The sequence below is a fragment of the Xiphias gladius genome, chromosome 10 (assembly GCF_016859285.1).
Source record: "Xiphias gladius isolate SHS-SW01 ecotype Sanya breed wild chromosome 10, ASM1685928v1, whole genome shotgun sequence".
Taxonomy (NCBI): Eukaryota; Metazoa; Chordata; class Actinopteri; order Istiophoriformes; family Xiphiidae; genus Xiphias; species Xiphias gladius.
Genome location: NC_053409.1, coordinates 12,045,366 through 12,067,614, shown reverse-complemented (window position 1 = coordinate 12,067,614; position 22,249 = coordinate 12,045,366). Strand labels below are relative to the sequence as shown.

At 43.2% G+C, this 22,249-nt stretch overlaps 1 protein-coding gene across 6 annotated transcripts in view; it reads left to right on the top strand.

Annotated features, from left to right (window-relative positions):
• esrrb (estrogen-related receptor beta) overlaps positions 1-22,029 on the top strand; it is a 47,231-nt gene extending 25,202 nt beyond the window's left edge. For all 6 annotated transcript variants that reach the window (XM_040138098.1, XM_040138097.1, XM_040138099.1 and 3 more), the window contains 4 exons: positions 5,372-5,482; positions 6,029-6,190; positions 15,266-15,535; positions 18,760-22,029. In XM_040138098.1, the coding sequence (XP_039994032.1) occupies positions 5,372-5,482; positions 6,029-6,190; positions 15,266-15,535; positions 18,760-19,004 (788 nt within the window). In that variant the 3' untranslated portion in view covers positions 19,005-22,029. The remainder of the gene's footprint in view (positions 1-5,371; positions 5,483-6,028; positions 6,191-15,265; positions 15,536-18,759) is intronic.
• The last annotated feature ends 220 nt before the right edge of the window (positions 22,030-22,249 follow it).

The window sequence follows — 22,249 nt, the reverse complement described above, 5'->3', positions numbered from 1 at the left end:
ACTGTTTTTTATTCATTTGTTTTTTTATTTTCCTTTCCTCAAGTGCTCATGAGTGTGGGTCTGGTAGTGCTTCTGTGGTGCAAAGTATGATTGTCCCTCATGCTTATACAGTGGTATAAATACTGCCAGATAGAAGATCTAATGACAAATGAAATTCTGTAAAACCTTACACTTAAATTCTCTGTTAAACTCTGTAGAGTTTATACATTCCACCATTATTCCTCCCATTATTCACTGGAGAGTGGGATTTATAGATGCACATATATCCAGTCGCCACCTGAAGCCAGAGTCATAGTCCGTATGGATCTCCACAGAGTAACAGAATCCCCTGGACTGGATGCAGCCAGATAAAGCCTCAGTGCCAGAAAGACAGAGTAATCGCATTACTATCTGATGAAAAATTTATGCCAATATATCATCTTGGAGAATAAGAGACTACAAAAATATGTAGCCGTGGCTATAAATGAATGACCAGTGTCAGGTCAGAGTAAAAAGAGTGTAAAACTCAAATATGCAGACTTCGGATAAGCTTGAGGTTTTAATGCACACTTCTGTGTGTTCAGCACATTCCTAGAATAAGAATGACCTTCCTCTTTTACATAGCGGCTGTCATCACTAGTCACTGTAGCTATTGCCGCAGACCGATTGAAGTATTGTGCAGGTGTTGCCAGAGATCCCGCTCAAATAACTGATTTCTCTCACAATCAAAATTATAAAACACATTTCATGTCATGGTTAACAGAGACATGAGAAGTGCAGTTTTGCGTAAGCTCTGCCATGAGGACCGGCACTTTTAAGTGTCACCAGGATGAAATGGAAAGAGAGACACATGGGCTGTGTCAACTGTAAGCTCTATGAAGCCATCGGCTCAACGCCCTGCTCAGGCCCTGGGTGTGGAGATGGCCACCGCTCATGTGACTCAGGTTGCCACTTACTTTCATTACTGCAGAAAGGTCACATTGTATCTCAATGGAAAATCACCTAATTATAACCGTACAGCTCCAACAAAGTACAGTGCTGCCCCCCAATGAAACAGAAGTTTAAATCCATCAATGTCTCTCCAAGAATAACAATATTAGACATCTTCAGAGGAAATTAAGTTTAGATATTTCTGTTTTTATTTTTGTTTTTACTCTCAAAATCAGAATTCAGAAGATATCAGTATCTACTGATCAGGCACAAAAACACAATAAGTTCATATCTCGAAGTGTGGTAAGAGGTGTAAGGAAAATGGTCCCCGAAGATCAGCAGACTAATTACACGAGACCTGCCTAAACCCTATGTTGAGTCGCTGTACTTTCCCTTGACTGTATAAAGGAGGAGGTGATCAATAGAAGAATCAAATGTCAGGGGCAACAGGTTTTTCTTCTGATCAATGGAAACGGATCAGAGCTTAGAGCAAGAGAGAAGACAAGATACTATTGAGAGATTACACTGACATCATTCAGTGGCAGTTGCTCTCTGCACTCACTTCCTTTCTCCCTCGCTCATACACACATAGATGCCTCCAAATACATTAACCCACAAACACACACATATATACATACGCGCGCACACACACACACACACACACAGTGGCGGAAAAATGCTTTTTTTCTGTGAAGTTACAATATTTATGTTTTTATGCTTTTAACATCTGCAGCATTGACCAAAAACGACAGCTTTTTGTTCCATTGTCCTCATAGTGTAACAGTGCTTTGTGTAAAGGTAGAAAGTATTCTGCCTTATTGTAAGAGAACATGGTGACAGTCATGTACATTTGCTGAATTAAGAAGCAGTGTGTTTGTGCTGATATACAATACACCTCTCATTGTTCACCAGACTGGCATGCAAAGAACAGCCACATCCCACAATAGCCCCATCAGAGTCACATACACAACATACAGAACATACACACAAACCACACTACACTCATGTGTATAGTACCTGAAATACTAGACATGTAAATGTCCACGTGTGTTGCAGGCAATATATAAGAGTTATAACAGCTTCCAAGATGTAATAATGGCAATAGTAAACCTCACTGAAATGTTTTTGTCACAATACTTTAATTTAGAACAATTAGCAGTATGAGCAGGGATGTCAGCTCAATAGGGTATGTAGCTAACCTGTAAATGGACTATGTGACGAGGGTGTCAGTATGGCAGCCCTAGGGGTCAGCAGATGAGGAGGGGGCGCAAAGTACTGACAGTTTTTCCGCTAACCTCGCTCATCACCACTCGTGATTAAAAATGCTGCAACACACATACAAGCATGCAAAGCTGGCAACAGGGGCCCTTTGAAATAGTGCTGACGGCAGTTTAACGGGGCGGCCTCCTTGAAAGGCAAGGTTCACCATGCCTTGCCATGTGGCCTTCTGATTTTCCCAGCTAAAATAGGGTCTGCCTAAGCCCCCCTTGGCATTGCCAACCATCCCAGACATCCTGACACTTTCCCCAGGGAGAGACACCCAGAACAGGTGAGGGACTCAAAATAAGGGCCCCTACCACGGCCGGCTACACAAAGTGAGTGAAGACAGGCTCTTCTGTAGGAGTGTGCTTGGAAAGGGATTATTATTGTTTTTGGAGAGAAAGAAGAGCCCTAGGTCAGCTGGCCCAAGCCCCCACCCTGAGGCCTCGGCTAATCCGAGCACAAATGCCAGCCGCCTTGGCCAAAAGCCCCCCCCCCAGCACCCTGCTTTGAAGAGATGATACCCGAGCTCACCCACTGCAAGCCTTGCTACACTGTGTCGTGGGCAATAAAATGGTGAGATGATTTTGGATGAAATGGTACTCAACTCTGTTCACACATTTATAACACACCTACTGTTTCCTCTGGAGGAATCACAACAGACCGGTCAGAGTCAGACCACTTAAAGCTTCGGGTGCCACCAAAGGGACATATGAACCTCACAAAGGCCCCTATAAAGTCCTGGCCTTAGTACCTGACAGCATGAGTGAATGAATCCGTCTAGCTACTCTTAATCACTCTCTCTGTCTTTCTGCCTGTATCTGGCCCTGTTGGACAGTAAAATGAGACAGGTTAGTGCCAAGCTTTAATTCCTGTCAGCATCTGTTAATTATGGCCAGGACTGTTCTAATTAAAAGAGGCACCCATCTACTTTCATCGCTGGCTTTACACTGGCTGACACAGCCACATGACTCAACCGGCAGAGAGGATCATGGAGGACAGAAGCACGGCCACCTGGCAGCGGCCGAGCTCATCGGGAAAGCCGGAAGGAACTGTAGAAAGTGGTGACATCAGGTTTGACAATGAGAAGAATTTTTCAAGCCCCCAGTTGTAACGACACCATCTCAGCTGAACTGAAAAGTCTTTAAGTACCTACTGTTAACCAAGCAGCAAGTGCAGGTCGTTTACAGACTATTCTCAATACGCCTTCACTTGAAAAATGAAATTCTATTTAGATTTAGAAGATGAAATTGTGATTTTGTGTGTGTGTGTGTGTGTGTGTGTGTGTGTGTGTGTGTGTGTGTGTGTGTGTGTGTGTGTGTGTGTGTGTGTGTGTGTGTGTGTGTGTGTATAAAGTACAGGTATTTGCCATCAGATGATTCCCTGGTGCTTGCTGGGAAGGATGAGGCTCTGTTGGGAATTGGGAATTGGGGATAATTAGGTTAGTGGGTTGTCAGTGTCAGGAAATTGAAAGACAATCCTAATCAGATTTGTGTTTCTAGGGAATCAAATAATTTATATAAGTAGAAGAAATCTTTATTCTGCAGTTACATGATAATACAGTTTACCGGACACCCCCACCACCACCAATGGCCTACGTTTGGGAGAGTAGGGCTATGACCATGTAAGACAAGTGGTGAAAATCAGGAAGATATTTTGCATAAATCCGCTGTTGAATTCCCCTTTGTTAAATAAAGGCCACCGTTTTTAACTTACATCATCTGATTTTCCTTTCCTTTTCCTCACCGTGCGACCTCCAATCACCGCGCATGGGACACATCCAAACTCATCCTCTCCAAGAGCACTTGCTGATGGGCAAATTGTATTAGGCTCATTTGCAGTGGCCATACAATGCCCAGGTTTGACACCGTCCTCCCTGTTATAAAGTGATGAAATCATCAAGGAAGTGCTCTGGCTGCCGGTGTTGTTCGTTCAGAGGACATGGGAGGCTGACAAATTAACTGCTCCACCACCACAATCATTCCACTGAGCCTTTTCTCCTCCACCCGTTAGTATTAAATTTGTGTGGGGGGTTACATTATGCATACAAGGTAAATTGAAGGGATTCTCCTCCTTGACAGGATTAAGATATCAGGGATATTTAGGCTGTGCGGTAGCAGTGACATGCTGGTCCAAATATAGGTATGCAGGATATAAATGTTTGCATACAATTACATTAAATAACTAAATACCTGCCCGCTGGTATCAAATAAATAGAACAGTGTAGATGAAATATTTTAACTATGTTGAAAATTAATAGAATAGAAAAGACATCCAAATGGAAACATTCTTATCAAATAATGAGATAATAAATAACTTATGTTATGATGAGGCTGGTTTGACATTTACAGTATCAGTGTGGAACCTGGCCCCCTAGGTGTGGCTGGGGGTGATAAGGCCTCAGTGCTACTCCAGTGAAAGAGGGGTGAAATAAGGGTCTTTTATGGGAAAGCAATACCTAGTTATCTATCTGCTATATGACAGTGGATGTTTTGTACAGTGTGTGTGGGACTATGTCTTTGCTTGTAGGCTGGCTAAGTTTCTTTTTCTGAATCCCAAAGAATACACACATTCGCGCTCTCTCTCCCCCTCTTTCTGACACACACACACACACACACAGGCAAAGAAGCGTGTAGCTGGCAGCTAATTAGTATGCAGTCTGCCTCACCCCAAAAGCTAAATAATTAGAAGGCCAGTCTGTGAGATCATTGACCCTGCGTTAAATATTCATATGTTTAGACCTGCTCCGGGCTCAGCTGTGTCACAGTAGACCAGCCAGGCATGGACCACATATGGGAAGGCAGCCGCACCTCTAACACATTCGCACACAAGCAGGCACACACCGGAGTTCATGCCCACACACACAGTAACACACATATATGCCCCTATGCAGTCTTTTTATAATGCTTAAATACAAACTAGAGACCCGTGTGGTTTCTCACACAGCAGCTTTTATATGTGAACTAATACATAATATGTTAGAGTGTAATTTCTGATCATCCTACATTTTGTGTGAGTGTAATAGAAGGAGGATTTCTTTTGCATATCTTTGTGTCTTTACTACTGTACCACCTTATATCTAAAATTATTCATCAACTTTTTTGACCTAGCTAATTTACATGTATTTGATATCCCTTAAAATCTATTCATAAAAAAAATACATTCTCGTCATTTTTTTGTCCTCTTGTCGTTTCTCACCCAGGGGTTCGTCTGGACCGCGTGCGAGGGGGCAGACAGAAGTACAAGCGAAGGCTGGATACAGAAAACAACCCGTACCTGGGCTTGACGCTCCCCCCTCCCACCAAAAAGCCTCGTGAGTACTGCTCCGTCACTAGCCCATTGTCTCCTTCCTCCGTCCCCCCTCCTCTGCCAGGCCATCAAGCAGGTAAAACTGAGGCACACTTCTAGGCCAGACTCATGTTTCCCTGTCTCGCCCCTGTGTGGCCAGTTGAGAGGTCGTTGGTCAGAAATATAGGCCAAGTATTTTTCTGGCCAGAGCTGAATTATGATAAGTCTCTGAGCGGATGACCGATATTAAACAACGACAGAGTGCTCTAGGATACTAGTGTCTCATATTTTCACGCATACATTTTCTTTCCACTGGCATGCATTCTGTAGGGATAAGAGCTTTCACTGCCTACATTACACAAGTACAAATTTAGGTTCCAGCTATTATTTTGCAAAGTTAGAAAGAGAAAGAAACAGTGAAAGTGAGGCCATCACTGGTGTATAGGATATTTCACCGATGGACGATTTTTATCACGGCAGTGCATCTTTGTGCTTCGCTGAGCTCTGCAGTGATATAACCTTTGACCTCTGCTTTGCTTTGAAATCCCCCTCCTTCCGCCTCTATCCTCAGTCACAAAGATAGTGTCTCACCTGTTGGTGGCGGAGCCAGAGAAGATCTATGCCATGCCTGACCCCACCATGCCGGAGAGCGACATAAAGGCTCTGACCACGCTGTGTGACCTGGCTGACCGCGAGCTGGTGGTCATCATCGGCTGGGCTAAACACATCCCAGGTATAAAACAATTATTTTTGCTCCCTTTTCTTCTTTTCTGTCCTTTCTGCTCAGTCTTATTTTAAGGCGCTTTTATTCCATTTTTATTTTTCTCTATCCTTCTCTACCTCCTTTCTCACAAACACCACATGTGCATACACACATAGATAATTAATGACAGCAGCTCATACAGCCTCAGGGCGTGTGGAGGATGGAGGGGGTGCAAAATGAACATAGCTGTGCGAGAAACAAATCAATAGAGTGCATCTAAAATCCCTGCATTGAATGGAGAGGGGGAAACGCACCCGCTGCCAATGTATGCTGTAATCACCAGGGAGATTTAGAGCAAAGTTGGGGACCTGCCCAATCAAACAAGACATCATATCACACACACACACACACACACACATGAATGCACACAAGCGCAAGCATGCACACATATTGAATTATTGATGGGCATATTCATGTTTTTTCCTTTGCCCATAGACATTCTGATAGACGAGGTGTTAGGTTGTAAAAGGCTGTTGAATTAAGGGTACAGTGCTTCACGTCAGCAGAGATTTTGCTTCCTTCAAGAGTTTTCCTTTGATTTTGACAGAGAAAAGACATTGTTTGGCTGCTCTTTTTTTTTTGCAACCGAGGCAGATTCTCCTTGATCTTGATCTTGAGCTTGACCCCCATAACTCTGTAACATTACAGTGCCGTAGGCATGGGGGGGTAACAGACTAACTGAATGTGTCCCTCAGCGGCACCTCCATAACCTCCTCTTCTCATCAGCATAACTTGGGACAGGCACACAGCTGTCAGCATGCAGGAAATGTGCGACATCACTACAGCACTGATACATGCACACAAGAAGCTGCCTCTCGCAAACACACACACAAGCATTCAAATGTGCGTGTATTTTAGCGTCATATCAGTTAATTTAGAAGATAAATTTCAATCCCAATTCAGAGATTTAGAAGGTTAATTTATTTCCAGTAAAGTGAAACGGACTCCAGCTGACCTCAGACAGGTGCATTTTGTTCTGAAAAGGTATTAGAGTATTTCTCAGAAGGAGGGGTATTAATCAGGTACAGATCTGATAGTAAGGAGATTAGAGATGGATATGCTCCCAGCCCCTGGCCTCAGCCCCGGCCCCTTACGCGTCTAAACTGTTTGGATCACTCCCCACGGGCCCTGCATGGTCAGCAGACTGAGAGTTTAACCAAGGAGCTTACTAAGGATTGGATCACAAGTGACCCGATAACACACTCTCATCATTGTGACCCAAAAATTACACTAGCGTTGCACACATGTACAAAAACCGCAACATTCCAGAGCTGGCTGCTTAATATAGACTATGCAGACATGGAGGCATCACTTACCAAGACATACATACATACAGATGCAGTAGAGTGTCTGTTATCTTCTTTATTTTATTGTGAAAAAAAAATCTGAGGCCACTGAGTAACCTGAAGTATTTGTAGTTAACATTTTTAGCATGTACCATTTGTGAAAATATATGATTTTTCTCCATAAAACATACTCTCAACACACCATTTAATATACACCAGGTTTTAAAGGTTTTAACTTATATCCGGTAGTGCATCATCATTTTAATATGTCTACACTCTAACTCGGATTTTATGTGTCATAGTGCTGAAGCACTGTTAATCGGATTATACTAACACGTATTGTACAGTGTATAGATTCATTATGTTAATGGGATTTGCCCCACAGATTGCGGCAGAGGACTTGTCATTACAAATGCGTTGGTAATGATTATTTAACCCAAAACCCGAGGCAGTAAGCCTGTTCCAACTGTGAGTGAGTACCTGGAACTGAATGATTGCGCTAAACCATGAGCAGCACCTGCAAGATGATGGAATTTAAGTAGATTATTTTGATCTGCTTGTGTATAAATACACACAGTCATACGTGTGCTTTTGTTTTATATTTGGTCACTTTGTATCTTTTGTAGTGCAATCACACATTCTTTTTAGATTAAAATGACACTGACAGAATAAAGACTTCCATTTCAGCCGAGTGCTTGGTTTGTGTCGTTCCCTTTGGTGGTGTCTTTATAAGGACAGTGGGTGTCCTCTGGCCATGAAATGGCTGCATAATTGAGTTGTACATGGCTGAACCTGATCAGAGACGGTTCACTGGTTGAGCGAGACTCCATGCACTAACACTCCATGCACCAACGGTACCCCGGGGCAGCCTACCATGCGCCGTTCCTACCATATTTCTCCCTCCATCCGCTCCGAGACAAGAAAAGAATGGGGAGAAAAACTGCTGATTGCATTCTGATAGATTTTTGCAGCCTTAGGCAATGGAATTAAAAAGATTAACAGTTCATTATGAAGTAGACCACATTGATTAGGCCATTGACAGATGGGCCAATAACCAAAGTCCAAATGTAACAATTTAAATGTCACAAAAATTGGCACTTACCCTCTCCCAATTGATTTTTAAATTTCCCCTATTCTCAGCTAACGTTTGAAAATGCGTTTCAAAAGTGGCATAATGTGGAGTAGAGTGGCCCTATTGAGTTTTAATTGGAGGGCGATAGGAGGATATCAAAGCTCTATCATTAGTGAAGATGGTATCTTTGCCTTACAGGGTCCAATGTCAACTTACTCATCTCGGCTCTATTTAGCATACCATGAAAGGTCAGTTTGCATGCACAAAGTGCTTTTTGGGTTTTACAGTTTATTTTCTATGATTTTAAATGAAATAGGAACACAATTTAATCAATGAGATCAGGTGCACTTGTTACCTGAGTTTAATGAGGTAGATATTGAAGGCTGGTGTCACATATCAAGAGCATTTTCACAGGTTTGCCATTGCCAGACCGCATCCTTGCCCTCATTCTGAATCTGCCTTTGATTAATTGATAATCACTGTGGAGCTTTTGGACACTAGTGTCACTGCTCCAAATAGCACCATGAAGCACAGACTAACACGGCTGTTGCTTGAGGGGGGCAGGGTCATTAGGAGCAGTGTTAGGGGGATGCTGACAGATGGCTTGTTGTTCCTAAGGTGCTAACAACCTTTGACACACATAGCCGTCCACTGTCCACCCCTCTGGCCCGCTTCCATCCCATAAAACTGCATTTCACTCTGTCCAAGAGGTTTAGGGAGGAACTAAGTATACTGACAGCTTCAGCACACTAGAACCTGTTTACCACCTTGACACTCCTTCTATGTCTCCTTCTTCAGGAGTGACAGAATACTAGTGAGATCCCTGTAGCCCTATACCACCCCACATCCTTTCCCACCCGCAGTGGGAATGTCGTGTGTTCATATGTAAAAACCGCTATGCATGCTGCTTATTCAAGAGGTGCTCGTTGTTTGGTGTTTGCCAGCTCCCATCCTAGCTTCCCAGGCCCGAGTGTTTTCAGCTGGCAATTCTCTGAAGGGTGAGGGGCCAAGCAAACATTGACACTCTGCTGTTGCTGCTGCTTTGCTCCTACACAATAAAACATATTTTTGCTCTGGCATGTCACCACTAGAATGTAAAATATTTAAACAACATTGGATTTTATACTCTGTCTGAAGTTCATTATTTGTATGATGTTAAGAAATTAATTTACTGCACAGCTGTGATTCTAACATCCTTCTCATGTGTTACGGCATTTTTTGGTATTAGATTCAGACCGGATTAATCTAATGAAACAGGCTTGTTTTCATTGTTCTATTCATTACTGGTGTTTTGGGAATATTCATCATCTGTGCGTTATTGGATTGCAGCTCATCAGCCCTGCATTTGATGGACAGCCGTGTTGGTTGTTAGCATGGCGGCAGCGATGTTAAAAAGGGATCACACCTCTTGTATGTTGTCGTGTTTGTGTCAGCTCAACCCTCCACCATAATCACCTACCCACCCACCTATCAGCCCACCTTCCTCCAGCCCCCTCCAGGCTCCTGTTTTCTCTTTGCCATTAAATTGTGAAATCTACTTACTGTGTTGCCAGCCTGATCCCACTCAAGCTGCGTAATCTCCTTGTAATAGAGTGTGAATACTGCCTGGCAATAAATCAGCACCTCATCAGTGCACTTTATTAAATATAGACACCAACAGACAGCTCTTAGTATATTCAATTTACCCTCTGACGTAGGCTTCAACACAGGAGATAAAGATAGATTGAACAATCAGGTGGATGCTGAGGCCTGAACCCAGGCAGGAGAGCGAGAGGACGGTGGAAAAGCTGCAGGGAGATTGGGATGGGGGCGTATCGGAAGCAGACAGGCAGTCAGGAGTATGCAGGGCCAGGAAGGGGACATGTTCCAGGCAGGGTGGGGGAGTGCTTTGTTTAGTTACTGTGACACATGAGCAGGTACATCCAGCATCATAGTTTTGTGTTTGCACTGTTCATATTGTCACCAAGTTGAATCTGTAGAAATTTGTAGAAAGTCTGAAACTGTTATCATCTGTGTACAATTGTATATAATGTTTGATATAAATTGTTCCGTATGAAATCTTATATGCTGATGTGCCTTTAAGTGATCGTCAGCAGAGCGCAATCCCTCATTAAGCAATGTTGCTTGATGGCAGCGGAGATAAATTGTGTGTAATAGTGGCAATGATTAAAGTCTGATTCGTCCTGGTCTTTGTGGCTAAACAGAGATATGTAACAGGCAGTGGTAGGCGGTGGGACCCTGGGGAGGGCTATAGACCTCCCTGCAAGGGTCAGGAGGTCATAGGGTGCAGATTAAAACAAGGGGATTACTGTATTTGACGTTCTTCAAGCTCATAACATTCACAGACTACTGGTCAAATCAACCATTCCCCAGCTACTTACAATGGGATAATGGGCTGGTTATCACGTCAAAAGAAGGCAGATAGCTGACTCTCCTGAAAGTGAGCGCTGGAGCTGAAGAAAAACAAGATTAATTTTTAGTCATCAACCCCCTTTTCGTCTAGTCAGTTTAGCTTGTATTGACATGATTTTGTCCATTAAAAAAACAGCCTTTGTGTCATCAAATCAGTATCCCGGGAAAGCTCACAGCAAACTGAGCTGTTTGTGTTGTACATGTGGCTGGACTTCAGGTCAAATTATTTATGTCAAGCGCAGCAATTTATTACCAAGCTGCTATTGATTGGGTCCTCCTGATGCTGTCATGTAAATTCAGGAAGAATCACAGTCGGCAGCTGTAAGTTACACACACACACACACAGAACAACACCAACCAGCCTGTGCGTGCGCACACACACACACACACCCTTATGCAGCTGCTCTACATTGCCATTCATTCCTGTACTGGTTATACATCTTACACTGTAGCGTGTCACTCTGCCAGATAAGAAGAATCTATACAAATCAAAGGTGCATACATTTTTTTTCTTGCCCTCTTTTTAAAGTGCTATCTAAAATAAAAAGCTTTGATATCGAATACGCTTATGGCAGCATGATCATTCAGTTCAGTTTGAGGTTAGAAAAAAAGACATGCTGAACCTCTGGGGTCCTTTTAGGGGCAGCTTTACTCCAACTGGAGCCCGGAGAGCACTTGACTTGGCTGAGGTGAGATTGCCTCTGGGCAGAAGTCTTCGGGGCCTGCTTGTCCTTCTGATAGCTGGCCATGATAGATCAGCCCCTGTCCAGTCAGAATTACTCTCTTTCCTCTTTCTATCTCTCTCTTCCTTTTCCCCTTATACTCCCCTTTTGCTCTCTTTCTCTTTGTCTTATCTCCATCCTTTCTGGCCCGTATCCTCTCTTCTCTTTTATCCTCTATTTCTCTCTCTCTCTCTCTCTCGCCATTTTTTTCCTACTCTCTCCCCCCCTCTGTCTGCTCTGTTGTCTGATTGAGAGAGAGTTACGAGGGGGCTGCAGCTGGAGGGGGCCACCGTGCCTCGTAATTACATCTCTTTTTATTACCCGTGCTAATGGCCCTCGGGGAGAGGGAAACAATAATAAATTAATAGAATATGAACTCCAGCTCAACAGAAATCTCCAGCATTTCATTTTGGACTGTCCTGTGCTCTGGCAGATGAAACGGTGCGCTGATTAATCTCTACGAGGGGTTTGAAGCATCCGTGTGTGGGTTTGGGCTGCTCCCTCCTGCCAACAGCCGAGGGCTTCTGGGGAGATAAAGGAAGAGATGATGATTTTGGCTTCTGTTGTTGGTCTTTAGTGGTCTTGTTTTCACCCTTTGAGCTATAAATGATGGTGTGCTGATGCAGTTAGTGGTCAGTTGCGCTCTGTAGTGCTGTTTCTCTTTCATCTATATTTATTTTTGTTCTTCTGTGTAGATTGAAATGAATTTCAGTGATGCTCTTGCAGGATAAAATATGTCACATCTGGGAATTTTGAAAGTGAAAATCCTTTTGAAAAATAAATTTAGATTCTTAAATAAGTGGGGTGTTTAAATCAAAGTGAAGCAAAACTGCATTGTTATTATCTCTATATTCCTGCTACAAAGACTTTCAGCTGGATACCTACTGGTGCACTCGGCAGTGGAGTGGAAAAGGCCCTTCAAGTGCGCAGACAGGCCTCTCTGATTTGGTCAATATTGTGTCATGTTTGGTCAAACCCGGCCAAGGCAGTGGGCTGGAAATGAAGATGTAAATATTGATATTTCATTAGAGGAAATCACCCACTCCGACGGCACTTAACCGGGCCACCTTCAGAGTGTGGCGGCCGGAGCGCCGTGTGACCTGCGGAGTCGGGAAGTCACTTCATTACGCGATTAAATTGAGTGGAAAAAGGCGAGGCAACGACACGAGATCCCATTTGGAGCGATAATTTAGGCCCTGAAGAGAGGGGATGGAGCAGGGGAAAAACACCACCTCTCCATCTCACAACACTGGATTAAATTCAAGGACTTTTAGCGTCAAAGGTAATTGTAGGCTGCTGGACTGCATGTGTGCATATGGCTGAGAGGTGTCTGCTGTATCAGAGCAACTCTAAAGCCTCTCCAACAAGCCCTGAACAAGGCCTTCACACGGGCTGTCACTTGGGAGCAGCGCTTTAGTTCCGCTTCAGTCCTCCTTGGCATTAAAAGGCTAGACAAAGCCTTGGCTGTGATTGCGATGCCATCCTGATGCGGCAATCAAGACTGCGCCCATGCTTGCATGACAATTTCCCTCCGGCCAGTCCACACTCTGTCCAACTTAATGGCCACGTACGCAGACAAGGAAATAACACAACAAAAGAATTTAGGCTGCTGTCTGGATATGTGTAATGGCAAGAGTCTTTACAAAATATGGCTTATTGCCTCCGCTGATAATAAAGTGTTTTGAGTGCTTTCGGCAGTTTGCTTTGTTGGGTCTAATTTGGGCTCTTCAGACCTCTGACCAGTCCAGTCGGGCACCAGCTCCTTCTGTTAGCACTTTATTCTACTGACTATTGATTCCCCTTCAAAATGTGAAGGCCCTCAAATTCTGATCACAATCTGTTAATTAATGTATCCTGCGGCTCTTCCCCTGCAGTGGTCATCAGCACGATAAGGGAAATTGAACACTCAGGTACTACTCTCGCTGGCTCTTCTTTTCTCACTGCCTGTCTCTCTCTCTTTCTCTCTCTGTCTTTCTCTCTCTGTCCTGTTTCTTTTTCACCTTCTCTCATGCTTCCTCATCATGTCTCTGTCTGTGTGTGTGTGTGCGTTCATGGTGTTCTGGCAGGAGGAGATAAACATCAGGCTGGTGGCTGCACCCCAGTGAGATCATTTATATTTAAGAGAAAATGTGGCGCGTAGGTGTGGTGAGCGCCTTGGTCAATACTGTAATCTATCGCCTCTTAATCACGCAGTGGCAGCTAGCGTGGCAACACCGAACTTGTGAAAGTAATCATATTAATCAGGGGTGGAGCTGAAGAGCCTAATATTCTGTCAGAATGGGCTGCCTGCAGGCACCCTGTGCAGGGGGAGGGAAGGTGGGAGATGGAGGGGGAAAAGTGGAAGCTGTGGGGGGGGGGGGGGGTCACGCTGTTTATTGACAGCTGAAGGGTAGCACGAAGGGAAAAGGGATGAAATAACTATCTGTCTATCTGTCCCTCACTGTCTCTTCTTTTCTCTTTTTGCCTTTACCCTCTTAATTTGTTTGGTTTTCTCAGAGCTCATCTTTGGGGGATCTAGCAGCTTTTTTTAATTTAATGTACTATTCTGAGAATATGTAGAGGTGTTGAAGGGGAATTGACAGTGGTTTGATGTGCCTGAGCCAATTTCAGCTCATCCAGCTGCTGTTGGAGAATGAGGCCCTAGGTTTAAGCAAGTCTTCAGGCTGGGTTTGAACCATGTGACCCCAGCACCCAGTTTGTGTGTGTGTGTGTGTGTGTGTGTGTGTGTGTGTGTGTGTGTGTGTGTGTGTGTGTGTGTGTGTGTGTGTGTGTGTGTGTGTGTGTGTGTGTGTGTGTGTGTGTGTGTGTGTGTGTGTGTACTTTTATGTGTATGGATTTATGTACATACATGCAGGTGTCTTGTTCCGCATGTGCACGTGTGTCTGCTTGTTTTCTGGTTGACACGTTTGTGTATCTGTGCAGGGCCCTGTGTGAGCGCGCACGTGTGTGTTTGTGTGTGTTTGTGTGTGTGTGTGTGTGTGTGTGTGTGTGTGTGTGTGTGTGTACGTCCCCTCATCACCTCCTCCCGCTACACAGTGCATGTCATGTCCTCAACCCCTCCAATGAGAATGTGTCTCGGTGCTAATCCCCCTCACACCAATAGAAGTGTGACAGGATACAAGGGGTAACCACATGGCTTTGTGTATCCCAGACCTTTGCACCGATTTACTGTCCTCACTTACAGTAAGGCCCACTCAAGTGCTCTGACACAGGCTTCAAAGAGGACCTTCCACTGTGCATTTGAAATTAAACACCTCTCACTAACATGTGCCTCAGCATGTACTCCGGGCTACCGGGGCTCGACAAGTCATGTTTGGTTTACTGATCAACTTAAAGTGCTGTTTGTTTTTTTTAACTTTGAGATACTCTCTTTTTCATTTTAATACCCTTTAACAAAAGAAGACGTCTGACTGAATCATAGAAGCTGCACAAATATCCTTTTGTTCTTTTTTTGATTTGAACAGAAACGCATAAACACAGACTCACTCCATTTATTTTGATATCATCGTTTGGCCATCCCATCCTGATATAGTTTCTCCCTCTGTCGTTCCAGGATTTTCTACTCTCTCACTGGGAGACCAGATGAGTCTACTGCAGAGCGCCTGGATGGAGATCCTCATCCTCAGCATTGTGTTCCGCTCGCTGCCATACGAGGATGAGCTGGTGTACGCTGAGGACTACATCATGGACGAGGAGCACTCGCGGCTGACGGGGCTGCTCGACCTCTACGTGTCCATCCTGCAGCTGGTCCGCAAATACAAAAAGCTCAAAGTGGAGAAGGAGGAGTTTGTCACCCTGAAGGCCATCGCTCTCGCCAACTCAGGTGGGGAGTTGTCAGCACGCTGACGCATCATAAATGACATTCAGGTGTCATGATTTTTGATTGAAGCAAATGTCATGTGCTTTGTAATCAAGAGCAATCCGAAAAACCAAAAATAATTTGGGGTGACTAGATTGTGATGCCTGTGAAAAAATGAAATCATTTATTCCATTAATCATTTATTCCATGAAACAGTTTTATTTTAAAAATTCTAGTATTGCATAATAAAAACATAAAAATTGTGCTAATAATAAAAACATAGGAAATATCACTGTTCTGTGTAATTTAACAAAGGTCTTCTGAACCTAATGTAAATGATTTATTGGAACAATATTTGACTCTAAATTTAGAGTCACTATTAGAGGCACAAACCTGTAATTTATTTGGAATACATATACTAACCTTTTGTTGAGTTACTTTGCTAGATATTACACCATAATTAAATTAATATTTATTTCTAAAAATTACTCAATTCCACTATATTTTTCTGATAAATGATAAATAATCTGAAATAATGATAAATTAGATGTATTAACTTAATATAACATGTATTTATTTGATATAACAAAGTTGTTGAAAATTCAAAATATTTTGTAGACTTTTTTTTACAATAAAATAAAATAAAATGCACTTTTGACCTAAAACCAACCAAGTCACAGGACTGAAATGAATTAAGCATTTTTACAGACTGTAACAACAAATTAATATTCACACAATATATGAAAAATACACTGACAATATAACTTTAATTGCTAAAAGTAAATACTGTTGACAAAAATTTTTCTGAGACAGTCTTCAGGTTTATTACTCACTCAGAGTATTCCACTTTTCCTGACTGGACCTCTGAGTAATGCACACTAGACAGTGTAATATCCAGTAACGGCAAGGTATTGCCTAACACAGTTTCAGAAATGACATTTCTAAGTTTTTCAGGAGTTTCTCTGTGTAACCTTTAGTTTGGAGCACGAGATGGAGAGAAGATAAGGGCAGTGTACGAGAAAGAGGGATGGAGGAGTGAGCCTTTTTAATTGAACACCTTCCATGTTGTGGTATTTCTCCAGCACTCTCTCTCCCCTCTCTTTTTCTTTCTCCATAACAGTAGCTGCAGGGCACGGCAGCCACGGGAGATAAATTTAGCATTTCATTAGGAGCACAGGGGCTGTCAATAAAATGTGTTAAGTCGAATGGAATGAGTATCAGGGAGTGATGGGCCTCGTTTGTTCCAATGCGAAGACGGCACGATGCTATTGACAGGCTCCTTTCGAGGAGGCAGGACCTGTCCCGCTCTGATCAATGCACGCCTGAGTCACCGGGCTGCTTTGCCTTGTTTTGTCCGGGGCTGAAAAATGAAAATGCTGATGGTGGGGCTTTGCTTTCAGACAACAGAGCTCTGGTAGGGAGGTGGGGTGTGGGAGAGAGGAGGGATGGGGGTCGAGGAGAAAAGAGGAGGGGGCGGAGGGTGGAGGGTGTCCGGAACGTTAGAACAAGGTCTCTGGGAGATCACTCTCCCGGGAGCCCCTCTGTCTGACAGCTGTGAAAATTCATAGCGATTGATTTTGTAATTAGCAGTTTATCAATCGGATCGACGTGGGCTCACTGATGGATTGCGAGGAAATTGTTTCCTCAAAGTTGTTTTTTTAAGTCTCCCCCTCCTCCAAGGACTACAAGCAGTGTGCTCGCTGTCTCCTGCCCTCTTTTCCCTCCCATCTGTTGAGATGTCTCTATCTCTCTTTTTATTTTCTCCTCTTTTTTTCCTGTCACAGCAAAACATTTCTTTATAGTACAGTTCAAATTAGGTTTACTGCTAAAGTATGTGTGTGTGTGTGTGTGTGTGTGTGTGTGTGTGTGTGTGTGTGTGTGTGTGTGTGTGTGTGTGTGTGTGTGTGTGTGTGTTTGCGAGTGTGAAAAACAAAACAAAATATTAGTTTGATTTTTTTTTTTTTTTTTTTGCCTTTTGTTCTTCTATTCTCCTCCTCCTCTCCCTCCCTCCCACATTCACTTTACAAAACGACCTACTTCATTTTACCACTGTGGATTTGAAAACCGTCAGGGTGAGAAATGTCTCAAGGTCTTGGGAATACAGTTGTTCCAGTCAATGAATTTGGGGCGAAGTCTGAAATCTGTTTTGCCTTTTATTGTCCCATGTGGTAAAATATGCACCGCCAAGGTGAGACGAGTCAGGCAGCCAATGACGTGTTGCCTCCCGAGTGCCAGACACCGGTTAACCAGCGTGAGAAAGCTCGACCCTGCACTGTCCCTGAGAGAGGCCGGGAGATAGAAACAGAGGCAAAGGCGAGAGTGAGAGGGGAGTGCTGTAACACGACGTACAGTAGGATCAGTAAAAAAAAAACGGCGGCACTGTAGTGAAACGTTATAGGAGCAAGAAGCCAGACTGAAACTGTAGACTGCTCTAAAACCGGCCAGGAGGTGAGAGAGAGGTTTGGGCAGACTGAAGCTGAGAGCGAGTCACAGTTTTTATTGTTCACAGTCCAAATAGGAAGCAAGACGTTTTTTAAAATATAGAAATACTATAAATAACACAAAAAATTAGAGGGAAATTTAAATATGCAAGTTTTTCATCCCTATATATACATAACTGATTTTGTTGTTGCAGTAAAATAAACCAATTCATATTTGTTTTCTCCTCTGTGATGGTCAGAAACTCCTTTGAGGGAGTAGGAAGGAAATTAATTGAAAGGAAGTGATGTATTCATCTCAGGCTTGTTTACGGCGTCCAATTCGCTAATGGAGCCCCCTTTATTTTCTTTGTTTTTTTTTTTTGTTCGAAAACAATCTGTCCTTTGGAACAGAGAGGTGTTTAATGTGTACTTACTCAGCAGAGATTGGGTGCTATTCATTCCATTGTTACAGGAGGATAACATTGATTTTCAGTCTTCCTGGTCAAGGGCCGTATGAATATCCTGCTCAGTCCACCAAAAAATAAATATATAAATAAATAAGGTAAAGCAGATGTTCTTTTTTTATGATCTATTCTTTATCTTGTCAGGGTGTGAGTTATATTTATAATGTGTTCCCTTGCTGCTACTGACAGAGCAGTAAAGATCAATCATGAGATTTAATTTTGTTTTAGAAAAATCCATTTCCCATCACTCCTTTTATATTACCAGTGTCTCAAAGTGCAAACTACATTTCTTACGTTACTTTTTTTTTCTTTTCAAATTTGAAAATCCATCAATCTTCATGCTTCTTTCTGTGGTCTCATCCAGACTCCATGCACATAGAGGACATGGAGGCGGTCCAGAAGCTTCAGGACGCCCTCCACGAGGCCCTGCAGGACTACGAGAGCAGCCAGCACCAGGAGGACCCACGGCGGGCGGGCAAGCTGCTCATGACCCTGCCCCTGCTGAGGCAGACGGCCACCAAGGCCGTGCAGCACTTTTACAGCATCAAGGTGCAGGGCAAGGTTCCCATGCACAAACTGTTCCTGGAGATGCTGGAGGCCAAGGTCTGATCGGAGGGTGGCTGATTTGTCCATGGCAACAGAGGAGGGCTGTTTAGCGATACAGAAAGTGACTTGAACCAAGGCTGAGGGTGCTCAGGAGAGGGAGACCCCCACTGACTGTACTAGGCAGGACAGAGACTGACCTCTCTCACTCCCTCCCCTGGAACCCAGGGGCACTAAATAAAAAAGAACAAATGCAAAACTTGGTTATTAGTATAAATATAAAAATGATGCAGATTAATTTAAAATATATAAGAAATACTATGTACAGTAATAATTTTTTTGGTTTTTGTTAATTGTCAGTGGTCATGCTGTATATGAAGAAGGACCCCTCTGCCCCTCAGCATCTTCAGAATAAGTAGTTGCCAGTTCTTGATAAAGAGGTTTCTTTTTTCAGAAAACAAAAAACTTCCTTAAATTTGTTCTGAAGACAGCAAAGGTGTCAACAACCGTAAACAGACTCACTTGTCTCACAGTTGTGTTTTTTCCTGGACCCGACCAGGACATGTATATATTTATTATTGGAAGACTGAGTGTACAGTTCAAAGTCTGGTGAACTTGGTGGCCATTTTCTCTTGTTCTCCTCCTGGAAAAAAATGAACTAAAATTGTTACCTAAATGTGAACTCTTAGAAGTTTAAATGTCCATGGATATACCTCTCCAGAGCAGTAAGCCGTGTGGTCTTTGTTGATCTGTCTCAGACTGGAAGACTTGCTGGTCCCATGTTAAACTAAACTAGCATAGGCAGGTAAAATATTCAGTCGTCTTATTCTGTAGTAACTCAGCAATAAAGGGAGCTGTGGGGAGGCTGGGCTTAACCTCCTATCTTTCATCTGCTTTGCAATGCTGCTGTTGCTAAAGGACCGTGCCTGTGTATGTCAGTCCCACCAGTGGGATACACCACCGTACCACTGTTGCACACCAGTGTTCCTCCTCTCCTGTAGTAGTTAGTGTCAGTGCTGTTCATGCGACCCATTGAACTCCAAATTTGGTCATTGTTTAAGCCTGTTGAAATTGCCTCTTGGCATTCAAACAGATGACCTGATTCGGGCTAGGTGAAAGATGATCGGCAGGTTTGGTATGGCAGTATCAAAGGGTTTATGCCGAGTGGCAGAATTCCAGGAGATTCCATGTTCAAACAATCAGAGGCCCATATGTCAGCCACTCTATTTTGGGCCCCTTTAAGCCTGTGGCAGAGTCATCCCACACACAGGGAGCAAGGTGCCCAGCATCTGCTCTCACCATTTTAGACGCCTCCCATCTTTTAATAGCCGTGCCTGCATTTATAGAGCTTCAACCAAATGGAGGTAAATGGCAGGTGCAGAGCCAGAATGGTGGCACTTCACACTGGGTTTATTTTTAACCCAACAGGAGGTTGTTGTCTGCGCGGCCTCCCTCCAGGAGTACAGTAGACACGTGGAACACTTCTTCTTGACCTCATGTTGACACAGTGGCCGGTGCAAAGTAACACCCTCCCCACTGGCCAGGAGGCAGGCAGGCATCTGTGAGGAGAGCTCGGGATGCCCAAGCATGCACATGTGAATAGCTATGCAAGAAACAAAGTGTCAGCATGCTCCAAAGGGTAACAGCAACCCAACAGTATGTCAGTACAAGGTGCGATCTCTGGTGGGAGAAGGAGATATTATGCTCCCTTCTCCCTGTGCTTAGCTACATGTCCATTACGCCAGGTGTGAGTAATACTTTAGTCCAGTCCAGCAGGGCTGTGCTGCTTGTCTCCATGTGAGAGAAAATGTGTTGGAGGTGAATGCTTATACTACTGAAGGATTTTATGTGATGTGATAAATTGTGGTGCTGTCTCAACACATTGATACTGTGATCAAAGGAATCCCTGACATTGCAGTAGGGTAGAGTTGCCGCCATGCTTGCGATATCAGTGGCTAGCACTGATCCAGCGGCCGGCATGCCTTTTTAACAGCAGCCTGACTGGCCACGTAACAGAGGATGACTACCCACTCCAGCGCCCAATCATCCCAACTTGAACTAGCTGCTGTCCAGTTAACAAGCTCCACTGTAGACAGTGACAATATAACTTGAGTTATTTAACTGTTGTGCAATACAACAGGGACCAATTCTGACTGAAACCATGCTAAAAGCATGCTTTTACTTAGATTTGGGAGAATTTGTACGCTATTAAGTAACATACAGTATTCTAAAGCCCTCCAATCAGAAACATGTATCCTGTATATCAGAAGAAGAACTATATTTGATTTGCTTAACTGACAAAAAGACTTTTGTGCTTGTTTCAATAAAATTGCAGTATAAATTAAAACTTTTGCAGAAAATCTTTACAACTAGAATTTTGTAGGGTCCCAGACGATCAGCCATAAGAATCATAATAATGGGAGTACTCTCACCTCCCTTTTTCTTTTTACCTAGCAATGTGGCACTGTGTTAAGTAAAAGATAAAATGTCTTACATTACAAGCTGTGTCTAAGTGTGTAAATATATCAACGTCAATACAGTAGGTTGCCGAAATACCATTGAAAATAAAGTATGCAGCGCCCTGCTGACTACTACCTCATTATCATATTGTCAATATTTCTCTGATTCAAAACTTTCTGCTCTTTATCATCTTCACATGTCTGTGACATACCTGAGCCATCCATGTTTTTATCAAAAACTGTTTCTCTCCCTCAGTGCTCCTGCCAAAATATTTGTAATTGTAGTTTCTGATCTTCTCTTCCCATTCGCTCTTCATTGATCTGTTTGTAAAGGTAAAGCATGCTTCATGTTGACCACATGACTTGGCCATCAGTGGGTGTGACCCCCATTTTGGTTACTAAGCGGGTATATGTTTTTATGAACATCAATGTGTCAGAATTGGTCCCTTGATGATAAATTGCAGACAGGGGCAGGTGACTGATTTCCTGCTTCTGTGTTATGAGTATCTATGGTGTGAAATATATCATTTGGCAATGGTGTACATTGATATCTCCGATCGTTGAATCACCAATATCTGTGTAACTTTTACGTTTTGATTTTCAAAAAGGTAAAGGATCAATGAATTAAATACTCCCTGAACTCTGTGATTCTTCTGTGTTCTGACTAAAAATCTGTTGTAAAGTAAAACTTGTATTAATCACATTCAACCAATACAAGCCAATAATGTTTAAACAGCTTTTCGAGGCAAAGGTCTATGTTAGCATGCTAACATGCTGACAATGCTAACATGTTGATGTTTAGCAGATTTAAGGTTTACCCTGCTCACCATCTTAGTTTTGTTTGCATGCAAA